This window comes from Peromyscus eremicus, chromosome 4 (genome assembly GCF_949786415.1).
Source record: "Peromyscus eremicus chromosome 4, PerEre_H2_v1, whole genome shotgun sequence".
NCBI lineage: Eukaryota > Metazoa > Chordata > Mammalia > Rodentia > Cricetidae > Peromyscus > Peromyscus eremicus.
Genome location: NC_081419.1, coordinates 131,322,933 through 131,341,651, shown reverse-complemented (window position 1 = coordinate 131,341,651; position 18,719 = coordinate 131,322,933). Strand labels below are relative to the sequence as shown.

Here is an 18,719-nt window from a genome sequence, read left to right as displayed (position 1 = left end):
CGAGGGCCCAGAGCGAGCCTGCTGGTGCTAACTCTGCCTGGCAGGGCAGCCTCCCGCGTGGGGCTGGTGGGTCTCCGCTTCCCGGGGGGGGACCCAGAGCCTGTTCCGGGTAGAAAGAGACGGAACGGGAGCGTGGGGCCCCCTCGGCCCGGCTCCTCACCAGGGGGCTGGCCGCGAGGACTGGGTGCACGAGGCGGAGCCGGAGGGGGGGCAAGCAAGCAAAGCACACGCGGGACTCCTCTGCCGCCGTCGCCGCAGGGCCGGGAGGACTGCATGCGGGGCGGGCGGACTACAGGCTGCAGGCCTCGGGCAGAGAGCGCTTGCGCAGCTCCCGGCCCGGCTTGGGCGGCGGCGCGGGCGCGGCGGGGGGCGCATCAGGCAGCTGCAGCACCGAGTTCTCCCCGGGCTGCACCCGCAGGTAGGCCTTGACCTTGTGGTGCCGGGCCTTGCCGTCGCTGAAGTCGATCACGCGACACTCGTAGGTGCCTTCGTCAGTGGGCTTCACCCGCGACAGCCGCAGCTTGTGGGAGATGTTGCTGCCCACCACCTTGACCACCTGGGGGCGACAGAGGCACCGTGAGGACCGGCCGGGGTCGCGAGCCAAGCCGCCAGGCTGCCCCCACCCCAGATAGAGCCAGGGAGGGGACCCAAGGTCAGCATCCGAGCAGCTGAATGACAGAAGGACAAACAGAAGCAGCGCTAATGCCTAACCACAGGGTGGTGCATGCAGCCGGTGGAATACTGCCCAGCTATGAAGAAGGGAGAGCCAGAACCCAACCTGTGAGAGTTCCTACACGCAAGCAGGGAAGAAGCCTCCTGGCAAAGCTCCCGGGCTGTGCTGCTGTTCATGAACAAACGGAAAAGCCCTGCATAGGAGGGAAGCCAGCTGCCTCACAGCAGAGCTTGGGAGAAACTTGAGTCGGGAGCTTGTGCCACCGTGAATGTGTGGTCAGAGGAAAATCTGCAGGAGTCACCTCTCCTTCCTTCCCCCATCTGGATGCCACGGCTCAAACGCAGGTGTCTGGCTTTAGCACCAGCGCCATTACCGGCTGAGCCACCTCACAGCCCAAGGTTCTGTTTCTTCCAGATAAAGGCTGGACGATGAGGACTGGAAAGATGGCCCAGCACTTAAGAGCACTGGCTGTTCTTGTAGAGGACCAGGGTTCGATTCCCAGCACCTACATGACAGCTCACTACTGTCTGTAACTCCAGCTCCAGGGGATCTAATTCCCTCTTCTAGCGTCCACAGCCACCTGGCACACGGGTGGTGCACAGACTTAAATAAAGTCCAAGGGGGAAAAAAGGATTCAGGCTGACATCCACAGCACTACAGTTGATGCTAGAGTTTCTACCGCCACTCCCTGGCGGTAGAGTGAGTGTTACACTTGTAAAGCTTTGCCTTTTTATTTATTTGAATTTTTTTTGGGGGGGGGGGTTCGAGACAGGGTTTCTCTGTGTAGTTTTGGTGCCTGTCCTGGATCTCACACTGTAGACCAGGCTGGCCTAGAACTCACAGAGATCTGCCTGGCTCTGCCTCCCGAGTGCTGGAATTAAAGGTGTGTGCCACCAATGCCCGGCGATTTGAATTTTTTTTTAAAGATAGGCTCGGGGTTGGGGATTTAGCTTAGTGGTAGAATGCTTGCCTAGCAAATGCTTGCCTAGCAAGCACAAGGCCCTGGGTTCGGTCCTCAGCTCTGGAAAAGGAAAGATAGGTTCTCACTATGTTGTCCAGGCTGGTCTTCAAGTCAGGACCTTCCTGTCTTAGCCCCCTGAACACTAGATTGTTGCACCAGACCTAACCCTTGACCCAATTTCTAATTTTCATTTTACAGTTGGGGCCCCACTGTCTTGGGTCAAGTACACCCAACGGGGTGGACAGCCCATTCATGCTTGTGTCTGTGTGTCTGCCATGGAGACTTTCTAAAGCTCTGGGTCCCTTCTGTGCCAGTACTTAATCCCCACAAGGGGCAACCTTTCCATATCTGTCACCACAGTTTAGCCGCTTTCTAGAACACTCTATGTTGGGGAGGACTCTTTGCCAAGTCTGACTTTCACACAATGCAGTATCAGCTGGTTCTATGCATTGCTGTGTAGTACTCCATTGGATGACCACACTGTGGCTTGCTAACAGTTTCCTGTTGGCTGGTATTCAGGTAATTTCCAGATTAGTACTCTCATGAATAAATCTGCTGCGAATATAACTCCACTGGCAACTTTTTTTTCCCCAATTACAAAAGAAAAGGCATTTGGAGAAAAACGCATCCTAGTGTGACTGGAGGGTGGTATGGGGACTCTGGCTTATTTTTGTAAATTTCTACATTTCTATAACTAAAAAACAAAGTTAAAGGGAATGAAGTTGGACCTTTATTTAGGTAAAGACCTTTCTTAGAGCTGGAAGCCCGGCCCTACAGGGGTTCAGTCCAGCCACCATCTGGCACCACCACCCTTCCAGGCGGCTCAGCCCGCCAGCCTGGTCCCCGAGCACCAATGTCCCTCTTCTAGATAGCAACAGCTGCACTGTGCCTGCCAAGTCCCAAGTGCTGCTTTGGGACCCTAGTGGGTTCCCTGCTGTTCTCCCCCACACAAAGTGAGGGACCCCAGGGCGAAGAGGATGGCCCCTGAGAGGGCGGGTATGGCCTGTACGGAGACACACTTAGCTGGGTACACAAACAGCAGCCAGTGTCTGTTGAGTGCAAGGACTCGCCTCATCTCCTTTTTCCAACTGGAGTAGAGCCCGAATGCCATCCTCTTGTCTTTACGGATGGGGGAAACTGAGACTCCAAAAGGAGTGAAGGGGTCTTGGCCTGGTCCAGAACCCAAACCAGTATGCAGCAGGGCTGGGCACTGACCCCAGGTGAGGCTCCGTGCATTCGCCCTAGAAACAGTGCGACAGACCCACTGAGGATTCCAGAGCTGGCAGCACAGGCTCGCTAGGAGCCCCCTGGTGAGGAGCCCATCCCCCAGAAAGCAGGAAAACATGGGCTTATGGTACATCAGAGGACCTGGGATGGGACACAGACAGAACGTCCCCATAGAAAACAGGACACGAGAGTCAGGAATCGGATGTTCCCTCCCCGTGTGGGGCTCAGCTGATGTCCACTCTGCCTGCTAACTCCATCACCCTGACCAAGGGCACAGAAAGACCCCCGCGGTCCCGCCACGCTCTCCGGTGAGTTAGGAGAAGCCATTGCAAATGCGCAGCGGGAGCGAATTACCTCAACATCTGTTTCCCTCACGGATATTAATTATCCTTCATTTGTCAACCCTACAAGGCGCTAATGGAGTAATAATGCGCAGCGCTGGGAGCAGCCGCTCCTGGGGAGGGAGGCCTACGCCCCGCCCTCCAGGCGCAGGCAGAGGGGCACACTGAAACCTCGGCCCCAGCTGTCAGCCCCCTCCGCAGCCTCCTGGAGGCCAACAGACAACGGTGGCCTTCAGAAGGGCGGCGTTTCCATCAGGGCTTGGTGGGACAAGGTCTACAGCACAAGCCACTCACGGGTACCCTGGGCATCCAAGTCAGAATCCAGACGGAGGCGAGGCTGCAGCCCCGGCTTTGCCCTTAGCACAGTGTGCAAAAGGCAAAGACCCAAGCAGCAGCCATCAGTGCTCAGAGCGCTTCCTAGTTACAGCACGATGTCCCTGAACCTCCCAGGGTCCCTGAGGGAGAAAACTGAGGCTCCCGAGATCAGGCATGCAATGGCCACACCCGGGGCGTGGCCTACGGGCACAAACCCCTCCCCCCCGCACTCTGTCCTTGGGGAGCCCTGCCCTAAGCCTCATCAGCTGCTGCTCCCTTAGAGGGTATCTCTATTCCACCTCAGTCGTTTGGGGTGATGGAAGAAGAGCCTGCTGAGCTTCCTCATTCAGGAATCCGTGCGACTGGAGCGGCCAAAAGACACACCCGCAGGGCAGCTTGGCTGTAAATCATAATCACAGCCCAGCATCGACAGGCCTCAGCGATTAAGCACCTAATCACGCCGAAAGAGCCTGGCCAGGCCGGCTCTGACCGCCAGCTTCCTGCTGGCCACAGCCACACACCCCAGGCTCTGTCCTCCCAGCTGGGCCAGGAGGAAAGGCCAGGCAGGCCATCTGTGCCCATAGAGTGACCTTTGCCTCCGTGTGGCTCCAAGGAGAGACTTGGGAGGTGCCTGGGGAGGTAGGGAGGGGTGGGCTGGTCTAGCCTAGGCCAGGCTCTGCTCAACTCTACCACTTCACCCCCTGGGCAGATTCAAAGCCCAGGGTGGGAAGCCCCCAGCTCTGGGACCTGTGGGTCTGAGTACCTCCAGTTGGTCCTACTGTGGTCACCTTGCTCCATGAAGCATCTCCAGCCCAGACTCCCACTGCTCCTGCCCCTGAGCATGTGAGGCGCCACCGTTCTAGCCAGACCACCCCCCCCCCACCACCCCCCCCACCCCTGCATCGGCAGGAGCCAGGGCAGCCCCTGACTCTGCCAGCCAGGCCGGCAACAGAACCCGCATGTCTTCCCAAAGGCCCCCAACCCCATCCCACCTGCTCCTCCTTGATTGGCTGCAAGCCCTCCCACAGCTGGCACAGCACAGGGGGCCCTGGAGGCACTAGCCCTGCCCTCCAGGGAGCCCTCAGGCCTGTGTTAGCTCAGGCCCCTGGCACAGGCTCTCAGAGATCAGCCACTCTCCTGTGGTGGTGGTGGCAGCTGTCACGTTCCCTTTTATCCCCTGGGAGTAGTGGATACATGCCCATTTCCCACTTGGGCCTGGGGACTGGGCGTAAGTGACTGTGGCCTTCTGGAAGCATTTCCTGCCCACTGTCACTGCAGCTATCACCTGACAGGCCCAGGGAAGGGGAACTTTTTTTTTAAACTAATTTTTGTGAGTGCATGAATGTGTGGGTATGTGCTTGTTCTGACATGTATGTGAAGGTCAGAGGGTGACATGGGGTTCTGTTCACTCCTACTGTATGGGTCCCAGGGATCAAACTCAGGTAATTAGTTGGGGGCAAGCACCTTTACCCACTGAACCATGTTTCCTGTCCCGTGGGGGAACTTAAGTCAGGAATTCAGCACCATCTTCCCCTGTGTGACGAGTGAGTGATCAACTTAACCCCTAATGCAGAGAGCATTGGCTAGACCACAGCAACCCTCCCAGAACTCGACCATGGCTGGCAACCAGGTACCCTACACTTGGCAGAATGGTGCCATGGGTCTCTGCAGGCCACAGGTAAGGACTGGCTCCCTTGGCACAAGCTAATTCTGGTTTCTAGTGTTTTCTTACACCATCTTATTCCAGAAACAGAGATGGAGAGGAGGCAAAGCCAGAGCCAGAGCTCAGCTCCTCGGGATCCCCAACTACCGTCAGTACAGCCAGCCCCGAGTCTGGACCTCTGCAGGGCCCCACAGCAGGCTCCACAGGTTCTGAAGTATCCCCCACAACCTACCAAAGCCAAGTCTCCCACAGGCCCCGGCACTGCCTGGCCTATAGTTCTCGTAGTGGTTTATCAAAGGCCCAGAGATGTCCCAACAGCTAAAGCTTGGGAGCTAGTCTAGCAAATTTGGCCTTTAGATGATGTAGGAACATGAAGTCTTTTCTTGGTCCCTGTGGTCCCCACATGAGTTCCTCCACTGGCTATTATCACCTGGACACACAAGTACAGAAAGGAAGCCAAGTCAAACCATGCTACCACCCATATATACAGACATGCTTGCATACACATCGGTCTGAGTGTGTGCGAGAGGGATAGTGATCAGTCAATATTAACTGGGCACCTAATGTGTGCCAGGCTCTATGTTGGTCCACGGAAACACAACAAGGGATTCAGGCTCATCCTGGGCCTACTGTCTCTCGGGAAGACTGACATGAAGTAATCCAGGGGTGGATAATGACAGGTGAAACACAGCCATCAGGGAAGGGAAAGGGTACAGTTGTGACTGGGCCCAGGGGTCCCCCCTCAGCTGAGCAATGAAAGGAGAGATAAGAATCGATTTCTAGGCAGACACCCTAGCCTATGCAAAGGCCCAGGGGTGGTAGGAAACAGATGAGCCTGTGCATGACAGAATAGTCACAGAGCTTTGAAGTCTAAGAAGAAAAGTTGGTACCATCTCCTAAGACATTAAGAACGCAGGCCGTGGGTCCGTCTTTGGGTGTGGTCTGCTCTGGCTTTGTAGTTAGGGACGCTGGCTTGCATGACTGTGTAAAAGGCTGGGCCTGGTACCAGACGCAGAAGCCCCAGCTGGTATGAGGATTATGGGGATGGACTGGGGGTGACTTCACACTCCCACAGAGAACATTTATTTTATTTAACTAATTAGCATTGCATTCCCCTCTCATGAGGCTAGCAGCCTGGAATTATAATCCTCTCAATCAATTAGATAATTCTTTCTTTGCCAGAGCCCAGAGCGGCTCACGAAACGGGACACAATAAAGGCAGAGGGTGTGTCCTCGGAGGGGGTGTGTTGGTACATCTGGAGACCTCTGCCTGAGAGGCTGATGGGTGTAGAGGCAAGAAACGGGCCGTGAAACAGGAGCATGGCCTTGACTGAGGGCAGGACAGCAGGGTTGACTGCCTTCAATTGTGAAGCTGCAATTCCCACGCCCTGCCAGAAGGTATCAGGGATGCTGTGATCCCATCCTGTCCCTCACTTTCTAGCCCCTCTCCTGAGTGGCTGAAGACGCCTCTTTCCTGGCCTCCTGGCCACGGTGCCCTTACTTGTCCTTGGTGGCCACTCTGCTGAAACCCCTGGTTCAGGAGCACGGCTTCTCTTGTACTGTGTCTAATTGACCCTGAGGCCCTGAGTTCCCCCTGTGGTCCCTAAGAAGCTATAGGAGACCCAGGCAAAAGTGGGGGGGGGGTGCTGGAAAGGCTGCCCACACACTTTCATATCTGTACTGGGTGCCTGTACCATGGGTGTGCTGTTGGTGAACTTCCAGTAACCCAGTCCAGTCCGGTGGCCACAGGCATGCCCAGAATAGTCCCCTCTGCTCTATGCTCTTCCTATTCTATCTTCTTTCTCCACAGTGCCTGTCTCTTCCAGGCTGAGCTTTAGGCCCTCCAACTCCACAGTAACTGTCACATCCCAGCTCCCTGGCCTCCCTGGCAGAGGACAAGAGGGCTCAGCACAGTAGCCACACTTCAGGTACTCTCTAGCCTCAGCGCCCAGGCTGTAAAATGAACAAATGCTTGGCCCTCTCTGCCCACTGTGGCCACAAAAAAAAAAAATGAGTGGATGCCTAAGCCTGCCAGTCCTGGAGTCCCTGCTCCTGGAAGTCACCCCCAGGGACCCTGAGATGCTCCAGCATCAGTCATGGTGGGCCAAAAAATTGCCCACTCAGCCTCCTGAGACCTTGTAGCTTCCCAGTGACAAATGGGGCTGAGTCAGACATGGAACACCACGGAGGCATACCTGGCCTTGGCCCGCCAGGGGAGAATTCGTCTTCTCTCTCCCGTCATTTTTCTTACCTGTCATTCAATGAACTTGAAAAATCTCTGGCAAAAGACCCAGAAAAACAAGCAAAAGACCCCACCAAGCTGGGGCACCTCCCAGCCTCCTCCCCCTTCGTCCATTTTCTTGCCCAAGTTCCCTACTGAAATGGACCAAAAAAAAAAAATTTTTTTTTTTTTGTTACAGCTGCTTCTTCCATTAGACTATTTGTAGAAAGTCATTATCAAAACTCACACTTATTTTGGTGGCGTCCTTCCCCGAGTCCTCCTGCTGAGAAGCTTTTAGCTGTCCAGAGAGGAGAACAGAGAACAGAGACAGGGTGTCAGCGAGGGGTGAGGGTGGGGAGAAACACCATGGAGACAGAGGACACTTGGGATCATGGTCAAGGATGCTGGATTTCATCAGTGCACAGTGTGTACAGCTGTGGAAATGTCACCCTGAATCCTGTTCATAAAGACACTTATATACATTCTAGTCAAATTTTAAAATGATAATTAAAAAAAATGAAGGCTGGAGAGATGACTGAGCAGTTAAGAACACTTGCTGCTCTTCCAGAGGACCCAAGCTTAGTGCCCAATACCCAGCTCCAAGGGATCCAGTGCCCCTTTCTGGTCCCCACAGGTACTTGCACCCACATGGTACACATACATACACTCAGGCACACACATATACCTAAAATAATAAATAAATAAATCTTATAAAAAATAAGATTATAGCTAGAGGTCATGAGGTCTGGAAGTGGGGTATCTCAGCTTCATACCCACTGGCAATGCAGGAGAGGGAAATCAAAGGGAGATAAAGGGGGTGGTTGTGACATTGGCCACGGACCCAGGCATCTGACTCATGAGGATGTTTGGCTATAATGGCCATGTGTCTGTGCACATATACAAATGGGAAAGAGTGTGGGTGCATGTCCCCAGAAGTCTGTGCCTGCTCTCCATCTGGGAATGTGCTGCTAAGGTTGTATGTTTGAACCTGAATGTATGTTTGTAGTAGATACAGTTAGATCCTGGCCATGTCCTGGAGGCTTCCACCCCCAAATACCTTGAATGCCCCCCAGTACCCCAAACTCCTTTCCTAAGGGTTTCTTCTGGCCACAGGCGTCTTCCACACCTGCATGTGGCAGTCTGACATATTAGGGACTTGTTACTCCCACAATCAAGACAGAGTTTGCTAGAGACTTGTATTAAGGGTGCGTGTGTGTGCGTGTGTGTGTGTGTGTGTGTGTGTACATAAAAGTATATACACACATGTTCATGTGGGTATGTATATATCTTTGTGCTGCTGTGCAGACGTATGTGTGGGATGTCACTGTCTCAGAAGGTGTCCCTGGAAGCAGACCTGAAGAGTATGATGGACATGTACTTGGCTCATTTGGAAGAGAAGGTTAGGAAACACTGAAGGGGAGTTAGGGAGCCAGACAACAGCGTACCAGCCAGGTACACCTGAGCTGCCAACCTTACCTTGCCAGGCACCTTGGGAACACAGGTCCTTATCAATGACCCAGCCACAAGGAGAGGGGGCTGGTCACTTCTCTGCCACCCCCTCCTATCTCTGGGCCAAGGCTGCCCCTATCTGCTTTGCTGACAGCAAGTGTGACTTCCTAGAGTAAGCCCTTAGTGTGGCAGAGGCCCGGGGCAGGGGCTGTGGCTGTGTGAACTCAGGAGATGGCGTGTGGAGGGAGGGCTGAGTGTGTCTGCTGTGACCCAGTGCAGGGAGCCTGTCTGCAGGTAAGCATAAGTGCTTGGAATGAACTGTGTAACAACACAGCCCTACTCACAGGGCCCTTCACAAAAACACTGCCAGTGTGATATAGAGAAGTGACAGCAAGTGTCCTGAGACCCACTTCACCCATCCCCTGAAGGAGGTTCCATCCCTCTGGGCCTCAGTCTCCCTGATACTAGGGGAGGGCCTAGAACAGGCATCGTTCTGGCCATCACCTGCCCAATCCCAGCAAGAAAGGAGTGCCTGCAGGGTGTCGCTGAGGACAGGGACATTAGGCACAAGGTCCCCCAAGGCCCCTGCAGCATCCCCCATGGAAGCATCTCCCAAGATCTTACCTGATTGGAAGCCCATGTCTGCTTGTCAGTCCAGTCCCGGTGGCTGCGCAGGTACCACCACTGGATCTCCAGTGAGTAGGATGGGGAGCCACTGCCTCGGAAGGAGCAGGCCATCTCCACATCCTCGCCCGTCCGTGCCGTCATGTCATGGGGCGTCTCTGTGAAAAGTGCTGTTTGGGGAACAGGCAGATGAGGACTCAAAAACCCGGCCCCAGGGTAGCTATGTGTGGCAAGACACTCTCCTGGGGCCTGAAGAGGACATGGGCAGAAGTGATGGGGGAGGGCTGGCTTGAAAGCGAGCCAGGAAGCCAGAAGGCAGGGAGGCTGCAATTTTAATTCTTCCAGATTCTTCCATTCACCTTACCCAGTGCCCACCCCTGTGAGCCTTACCCTCACCATCTTCTAAACTCAAACCCAGCTTTAAGGACCCCACTTCCCTTGGGGTGCACCCAGACACCACTCTGACCCTCCTGAGGGGCTCTGTCAGGCTCCTTCCCCTCTGCCTGGGCGCCTGCCTCTTCTCCCAGCTCCCTTTGCTCCGGATATTCCTCACTTCCTACCTGGCTCCTGTGGTCAATCAAAGCTCAGCCTCAAGTCACCCCTTTGTGGCCCCCCAGCAACTCTTTATTCAATGGTCACCAGCTTGCCTGCTCCAGATGTGCTGAGTGGGGAGCAGAGGGGAGAGGAAGCCACCCTGCCTGGCATTCCTGCAGAGCCCAGCTCCCACCAAGTCTCAGAACAGCCAGTTCCAGGAGCCAGCAGCAGTCCCCCTGCCCAGGTTACCCTGCTGCACCCCCACTTCACAATCTCAGCACCCCTCCCCTCCATGTGCTCCGGCTCTTTCTCCCCAAACTGTCTGAGATGCAATTAGTGTCTCTTCCTCCTCTCAGGAGATCGCTCACACTGAAGGAAGATGGTGGATGCCTAGCAACTGCAGGTCACTCTAGGAATGTGATGTCCATCAGCCCCCACCCCTGGACTATGCAGTCCCCCAGGCCCAGCTCAGAGGGACAGACATTCCTAGCCCCAGAGGGCCTCCTGTCCCACTAAAGAGGGAGCCCTGGGTGGAGAGGTGGCATCCTGAATCAAGGGCAGTGACCCCCACTCCCCTCCACGGGACAGTGGGAGTTTTGTGTGATCAGGTTTGACAACTGTCTTTGCTCTGCACAAGGTACCCACGTAGAGCTTTACTTCAGCAACATCTCTGGGCTGAGAGAAAGCCTAGCAGGCCAAGGTTTATAAAGCTTCTTATGGAAAAAAAAGAAAAAGAAGCTTTCTGGTTTCGCTTTCTGGTTTCTCGGCAGAGGGGAAGGGCTAGCTAGCCCTGGATGTATAAATAAGGCTGATTTGGTGATGAAGAACACGGCTTGAATCACAGGAATGCTGTGGGGTGCTGTGAGCTACCTTTACACATGGCCACCCCAAGAGCTGGGCTGTCCCTGTCCTTAGGGGGAAGGAGAAAATCAGGATCCTGCAGGGGTGGTGCCAACCACACTAGCCCTCCTCTTCACAGCCTGGGGCCTGTGACAGTCTCAAGCCACCCTTGGCTCTCTGTCTCAACCCTCACAACCTACCCTGGGTCTTCAGAAAACTCCATGGGTTCTGGCCCAGAGGACCTCCAGACGCCAGCCCCTTCCCGCAGGGCCAAGCCGCCATGATCACACTAGTCCCGCTGCTCTTCACGCTTCTCTGAAGACAACCTGTTTTCACACGGTGGCTGGAGGTATTTTAACACAGCACAAACCACCCTATCCCTGCCCTTCTCACCCAGGGTAGGAGCTGAAGCCCTTACGAGGGGAAGATGGTCTGTATGCAAGCTAACATATTGACCACCAGTGATGGTTTGCTGAGTGGACCGGGCACCTGGATTTTAAATTTATTTTAATTCACTTAAATAGAGCCATTTGTGTAGAGGGATAGTTACTGTCTTGTGTGGCACAGCTAATGTGTTATCTGTCCTTCCAGGAGGTGCAGCAATTCCTGTGTTATCTATCTGTGTGACTATCTATCATCTATCTATTTATCTATCATCTATTTATCAACTATCACCTATGTATGTATGTATGTATCTGTCTATCTATCTATCTATCTTTCTATCTATCTATCTATCTATCTATCTATCTATCTATCTATCTATCTATCTATCTATCTATCTATCAGCAGCAATGGGAAAGGTCCTGGTTCACAGCGGGAGGTTGGTAATATTCCTCGGTGTCTAGAAAATGGTCTCCAGGGTCCACACCTGATGATCCTGCCCCAGCCTTTGTGGTCAAATCTTTCCCAGTCTTGTTTGCCAAGCAGAGCAGGATCCAAGGGTGTCACGGAGACCCTGTCACCAGGAGAAGCCAGTAGAGCCCTGGAACAAGTGTCTCTGGATCCAGGCCCTTTCATTAGATCTGGTTGGCCAGAGTACGAGACTGGCTGGGTGTGAGACAATAGGGGTGCTCACCTGTGACCTATACCACATGCCATTACTAAGCCTCAGAGAAGAGAGTGGTACCACCTGCCCTCCCACAGGGCGGGCTCCCCTTAAGATCCTGAAGCTAGGCAAGGGGAGGCTACAGCAGGCCTGGGATGTAGCCTTGGAGTCTCTCCTTCTCCAAAGTGTGATTCAGGAAGCCACATGCGGCAGACAAGAGGATGAGGATCCTCTGTGTGGCTCCAAGTGGAAGGAAGGGAAGGGTGACATGTCCCAAGGAAGGGACATGCCTCTGTCTGTCCCCATTTAGCCTCTCTTGGCCACAGCCCCTGGCCTGCCTGCCCACCAGAGCAGCAGCTACCTCGGTCGGGGCCCTCAGTTCCTCTCACTAGGCTCAGAGAAGGCAGTGTGGTCTGGGCCGTCCAGCAGCCAGGGTCATGAGAAGGTCCCAGTCTTTGAGTCCCGGAGATAGCCCTGTCCTGTGGTTTAGGGTGAGTCAGAGTGCAGGATGGGGCCCACCCCAGGTCACCTCTCCACTGGACTCCCGGTGATGGTTTAGGACAGCTCTTTCCAATAGAAACATGCATGAAAGAATGAGTGACATCATGAGTCACGAGGAACACTTCATTTTCTTGTTTCCCCATGAAAAAAGGTCTAAAAAAACAAAAAGCTAAAATTAACTTTAATAATATATTTTACTTAAACTAATACCAAAAAATATTTCAACATGTGATAAAGTTAGTTACTAATGAGACATTTTACATCCTTTTTTTTTTTTTTAGTATGTGTGCTAAGTAGTGGAAATCTGAGCTCTGAGCATGTCTCAGTTTGGGCCAGCCAGAGTCCCAGCATTTGTCTTGCAGGCAGTGAGCTCCCTTGCCTGTCCTTGTGATTTAAAGGGGGAAGATGCCCCCAGTGCAATCCTTCTCCACACTACAGTAGTCATAATTTGAACCCAGACCAGCATGACTCCCAAGGCTCCCACTCCCCACCACCCCATACTTCTTAGGGGATTTGATTGCTTTAGGAGATGGTTTTGTTGTGTTGTGTTTAACAGAAGGTCTCACTGTGTATACCTGGCTGTCCTGGAACTCACTCTGTAGCCCAGGCTAGCCTTGAACTCACAGAGATCCACCTGCCTCTGCCTCCTGAGTGCTGGGATTAAAGATTGCGCCACCACACTCTGAGATCTGTTGCCTTTTGCTTGTAGAGCTCTTTCTACAAATGGGTGGCCCAGGGCTGGGAGTGAGACTAAATCATTTCAGTGCCGGCCTACCATGCACAAGGCCCCGGGGTTTGATCCCTCACGTGGCATAGTCTGGGCACAGTGGCATGCGACTATAATCCCAGCACTCAGGAAGTAGAGACAGGAAGATTGGAAGTTCAAGATCATTCTTAGCTATGTGGTGAGTTCAAAGCTAGCCTAGGGTACGTGAGACTCTATCCCCAAAAAAGAAAGAAGTGGGAGTGATCCCTGCTGGCTGGTACAGCCCTGGAGGGCAGGTGGGGTGCTGTTTCATCAGTACACACAGCTTGCCCAGTCTGAGGCAATCGGGAAGACTTCTCTGAGGTGGCGTCCCCTGGCCTCAACCCCAGTGCACAGACCATTCTGAGCATGGAGTGGACAGGGGTTTTAGCTAGGCCATTGCTGTGGTCATCGCTGCCAGCTCCCCTCCCCACAAGCCCTCTGGACCCCTCAGACTCATCAGGGCCTCCAAGGTGGGGTGGGGTGCGGCCTCCCTGGACCCCCTCATCTAGCCTCGCAGTGAAGGGGGAAGGAAGTGTGATTGGAAGACAAAGAGGGAGAACAGACTCTGTGCATGTGACAGGACATCCAAGTTGCCCTGTCCACAGTCAGCCACCTAAACACATGTCCTGTCCCTCCAAACAGCTGCGTGGGTCCAGTGTGTGTGTGGGAATCCTGTGAGCACTGGGCCAGGAGCCAGCAGCACACTGGGCAGGAATCGTAGCCTGCCTCTGCCAACTGTTCCGCTCTCACCTAAGAATTCCTCCCCATCCTGAGCACCAGTTTGTCTTTCTACAAGATGGGGTGAGTCCCGGACACACTCCAAGGAGAAGAATATGGCCCGTGACCTAAGGCTGTGTCTGGCCTCAGGAAGGAGGCCATCTGGGAGAGCTCCAAAGACGAGGCGACCTGGGTGCAGTCTGATGGCAGGAAAGCAAGCCAGCTGTGGGAGCAAAGGCAGAATGGGGGTCCCCCTGGGCTCTGCAGAGTCAGGTGTGTGTGTGTGGCGGCGGGGGGGGGGGTGCTACATGACTGCAGGCCATGTAATGCCATCCGCTGTGAGCCCAGCACCACACAGGGGGCTGAGAAAATCAGGTGGCTGCCCACATCCACGAGGAACTGCACTCTTGACCTACCTCTGGCCAGCCCATGTACCCAAGATGGCTGCTCTCATTCCCCCTCCAGGGCAGCTATCATCCTAACTGTCCCCACATTTCAGATGAAGCTGGGGCTCAGAGAGGTTAAGCAACTTGCCCAAGGTCACAGAGTGAGTCACTGGTTAAACTGAACCCAGTTTTAGAAGGCTTAGAATGGAAGCCTGCTCTAGACCATCTCTGAACACCCCGTTCCAAGCCCCCAGACTTCTCCTTCCCACCAGCCCCTGCCTCCTGGGGGCATCTCAGACATGAGCCCTCTCTTCATTAACCACCCCAGGTTCCTTCCAGCTCAGGTCCCTCCTGAAGACTCGGTGCATCTCCAGAGCCAGAGTAATTATAGATTTTGGAGGAAGGGTATTGGTGTTCTCCAGCCCCAGGGCCTACGCCTGCCTGGCTGACTCTCAGGAAAACTCAGGGAAGACAATTAAACCCAGTGTCCACAAATTAGGATTCTGTAGAAGGAACAGGGGCTCGATTGAGCGTGACATCAGCTGCCTTTCTGCTGTTAATTGGGGCAGCGATACACTCATTAACCCCATGCCCTATGGGCATCGGCTGCAGGGACTGGTGCCGAGGCCTGGCTGAGCCGGGCTTTGGTTCCTGGCAGGTAAGAGTGAGCTGAGGCAGGTCCTGACCTTCAGTATCAGGCCCTTCCAGCCTGGGCCTGGTCCACCCAGACAGCTCTGACTCTGCCTTCAGTCCCGTCAGCTTGGCCCTCACTGTGAGACCTGGGCCAGCCCTTCGCCTCTCTAAGCCTGTTTCTTTATCTGCAAAAGGGGAGGATTCAGGGGCTGCTGAGAAAATGGCACAAGGCAGCATGCGTGGAGTAGGTACTCACTCAGTAACCCCACCTCTCGCTCTCTAGAGATGCAACCTCAACACCTCATGAGGCCACATGGCCATGTAGCAGCTGTATCCATGCACGGTGGGCCCTGTGACCCCTCATGCACCAGTTCTGGCCTCTTTGCCCCAAAGGTCCACCTTCCAGAAGCCCCTGGGCTCTTTCACACCTGGGGAACTCATCCACCCACAAATGGGCAGCCCAGCCTGACTTCCTGCTGCTCTGAGCCCAGATCACACATATACGCACCACACACACACACACACATACACACACACACACACACACACACACATACACTTCCTTTAGCTCCGTTTGCACGGCTGGTGCCTGCTCCTTCCTTTTCCAGGCCCAGTGATGGTTCTGAGCCTGGATCTGCTCCGTCCCTAGAAGATCTGGAGCGGAGTGTTGCAGGTGGCTCAGTAAGAGATGTCACCTGGCAGGGTGGGGACAGCAGTAGGGGTGGTGGTGATGTGCTGGGTCTCTGCTCTACCTGAGCCCTGTCGGGGACGTATGTGTGTGGTGTGTATGTTTGTGTGTGTGTGTGTGTGTGTGTGTGTGTGTGTGTGTGTGTATGGTGTGTGTGGTGTGTATGTTTGTGTGTATATGGTATGTGTGGGGGGGTGGGGGGGTGGGGGGGTGGTGTGGGGTATGTGTGTGTGTATGTGGTATGTGTGAGTGTGGGGGAGTGTGGTGTGTGTGTGGTCTGTGGTGTAGGTATATGTATGTGGCACATATATGTGTGAGTATGTGGGGGGTGTGGTATGTGTGGTCTGTAGTGTGAGTGGTCTGTGGTGTATGTGTATGTATGTGGTGTATGTATATGTGTAATTGGTGTATGTATATGTACATGTGAGTGTAGGGTGTGTGAGTGTGTGGTGTGTGTGGGTATGTGTGGTGTGTGTGTATGTAGTTGATTCTCCATAAACAGTTACAGGGTCCCCCGTACAGAGGCCCCAGAGCAGCTGCATTCACAGCGGGCTATACTCAGTGGGAAAGGGCTATTGTCATGGCAGAGGCTCTGTCTACCCCGAGAAATTTCTGGATGGTTCTGACAACAGTTCAGTAGACTGAACACACTTTGACTGTCCGGTTACACACTTAAAAACAGTCAATGTGACAAATGTGTGCTCTGAGTATTTACATTTTAAAAAGCCCCTGGTGGCTTCCCTAAATCATAGCAGCTGCCCCTCAGTGAACATTTCACAGCTTGTATCTGGGTATCTGGACCATGCCCCCACACTGGAACTGCACTTCCTATTCCCTGGGCTTTCCGTCCCCGACATCTCCCAGTGAGGTCTCCTGGCAAGCGCTTATAGCTTCCACACCTCTTCTCTAGCTTTCTGGCTTCCGGCTTGTCTCTGTTTCCACCATCCCACTGACGCACAAGCTCCTAAAAGCAGAGATTCCAGGCTGTTTGCTTCGTCCCAGTCACCAGGATGGTGCCAGGGACACAGGAGGTGCTCGGTGAACTCCACTGTGCTTGGGAGTACACTGGCCACAGCTACTGCAGTAGCCTGGCATGAATCCACTCTGAGCAAGGCTCAGAGGGCCCAGGGCCAACAGGGCTAGCCTATGCTGCAGCGTGGAAGGCAGGAAACCCATTTTACACCCCAGTTCTTGTACTGGAAACCCGATTTCCTTCAGACCTGGTGACGTGGACTATCATCAGCCTGTTTCACCATGGAGTCCAGGTCGTCAGAGAGGGAGCAGCTAAGCCTGAGGTCACAGAGCGGGAAGGCACAAGGTCAGCTCACAGCTGCAGAGCTGGCTGGGAAATTCCCTCACTAGAAGTGACATTTTATCTAGGCCCTCTTTTCTCAGCATAGGAAGTATAATACTTTTTCAGGAAGCCTGCTCCATGCCTAGCCCAGAGCAGTATCCCTCAATCCCCGCCCCGGGGGGTGGGGGTGTGGGGGATGGGGGTGGAGGGAGTGGGGGGTTGGAGGGGGTGGAGGGGGCGGAGAATAGGTGCTCTTTTGGTCTGATCAGTTTGCCTAATCCTTTCACACTGCTTAGGGAAAGGTAAACTTCCCTGAAAGGGAAAAGCAGGTGGAGGGGGGCGACAGAGACAGCCCCAGCCCAAGCCCCTCCTCCCTGGAAACAGTGCAGTGCCTTTGAGCTGGTCTCTGGAGGTTCTTCTGGGGCGCTCTCAACCTGATAGATTGCCTGCACCGAGAGGAAGGAGTAGAAAGTGGGGGGACTGACTCGGAAGGAACCGACAGGCCAGAACAACTTTGCTGTGTGCTCCTTGTGAGAGGCAGATGTAGCGCTGAAGGAATGTGCTGTGTGTCCTAATGGGAAGATGGCTCCTGAGCTGGCAGTCGCCATGCAGGAGGAATGAGAAACACCCAACTCTGACCCCCTCCCCCAGGAGAAAGGCTCTGGCCTTCAAGGAGCCGACAGGAGAGCACACACGCACACGCACGCGCGCACCAGGGACCACTGTATGAACAAAGGCTAAGACTGACTGTGGGTGCTGTGCACAGTTGTTCTGAGTATGTGTGATTTGCACTGGCCGTGAAGTAGAGCATCCCTCCACCCCTCCGGGTTTGTTACACTGTATGTGGGAACTCTGGAAAGAGGCACAGAGTCTGGAGGATCCTAGGGAAAGGTAGCCTGCATCATTATGGACAGTCAGAGGAGGCTCTTAGCAGAGGGGACAAGCTGGGATGTCTAGCCGATGAGGCTGCACGGTGAGGGGGACTCAGAGCAGCCCAGGGCCTGCTACAGGCAAGTTCCTACACCCAGCTTTTGAGGGAGGCCTCCACTTCTCCACAGGGCGCCTGTACCACCGGCGCTATTATTTACTTAATATTTATTTTCAAAGCATCTTTCCCATTTTACTTAAATAAATTCAGCTTAAAAGGAGACTTTTATTACTGCCATAAATGGAAAATCAGCATTGCTTGCCATCAATGGAGGGAAACTGTAAAAATCAACACGGAGAAGCAGCCGGCATCAGTAAATCCCAGCCAGCAAGGCTGCTGAGGGCTCCTGCCTCTGCCTCCTGTTTGCTCCACTAACAGGGAGGCGGGTGAAGGGAAGAGGAGCCAAGAGGAGATTTTTGGCTGGATCCGGAGCGGCACCACACACAGACATTCTTTCTCACCCACTGAAGTGTGGGTGCCCATGGGCACCCCTGCCTCCATTTCACTGGTCTAGTATCACAAGTCACACTTGGCCCTCAGAGGCCTGGCCGGGGCTGTGCCACAGACCCCGGCCTCTGCCTGTCACGGCCGTCAGAACAGCACGGACACTCTGTCCCTCCACTTTATGATACTTGGGGTGCTTGGAATAAATGAGTCAAAAGCCAAGGTAGGACACCCTTTGGTCTGTTCTTCTCCACGCAGGGAGCAACTGCTCAAGGAGCTGGCTTCTCTCCAGAGACAGAAGAACGGGGTGTGTGAGTGTAACAGACTCAGGAGGGAGGAGAACACGGAATTCATGAATTTCGAATGAAATGGGGAACCTCAAGGCGTGTCTACCCCTGCTGGAGCCGACTTCCCTCCTGCACAGGAACAATAAACACCCCAGTGGCTGTTTCTCATCCCATCTGACCCAAGGCCAAGCTTGTCTCAG

At 54.2% G+C, this 18,719-nt stretch overlaps 1 protein-coding gene across 1 annotated transcript in view; it reads right to left on the bottom strand.

Annotated features, from left to right (window-relative positions):
- Positions 1 to 289: 289 nt before the first annotated feature.
- Vstm2l (V-set and transmembrane domain containing 2 like) overlaps positions 290 to 18,719 on the bottom strand; it is a 30,928-nt gene continuing 12,498 nt past the window's right edge. Inside the window, exons 2-4 of the mRNA XM_059259715.1 lie at positions 9,475 to 9,644; positions 7,649 to 7,699; positions 290 to 556 (exon numbers count right to left, since the gene is read on the bottom strand). Of these exons, the coding sequence (XP_059115698.1) occupies positions 290 to 556; positions 7,649 to 7,699; positions 9,475 to 9,644 (488 nt within the window). The remainder of the gene's footprint in view (positions 557 to 7,648; positions 7,700 to 9,474; positions 9,645 to 18,719) is intronic.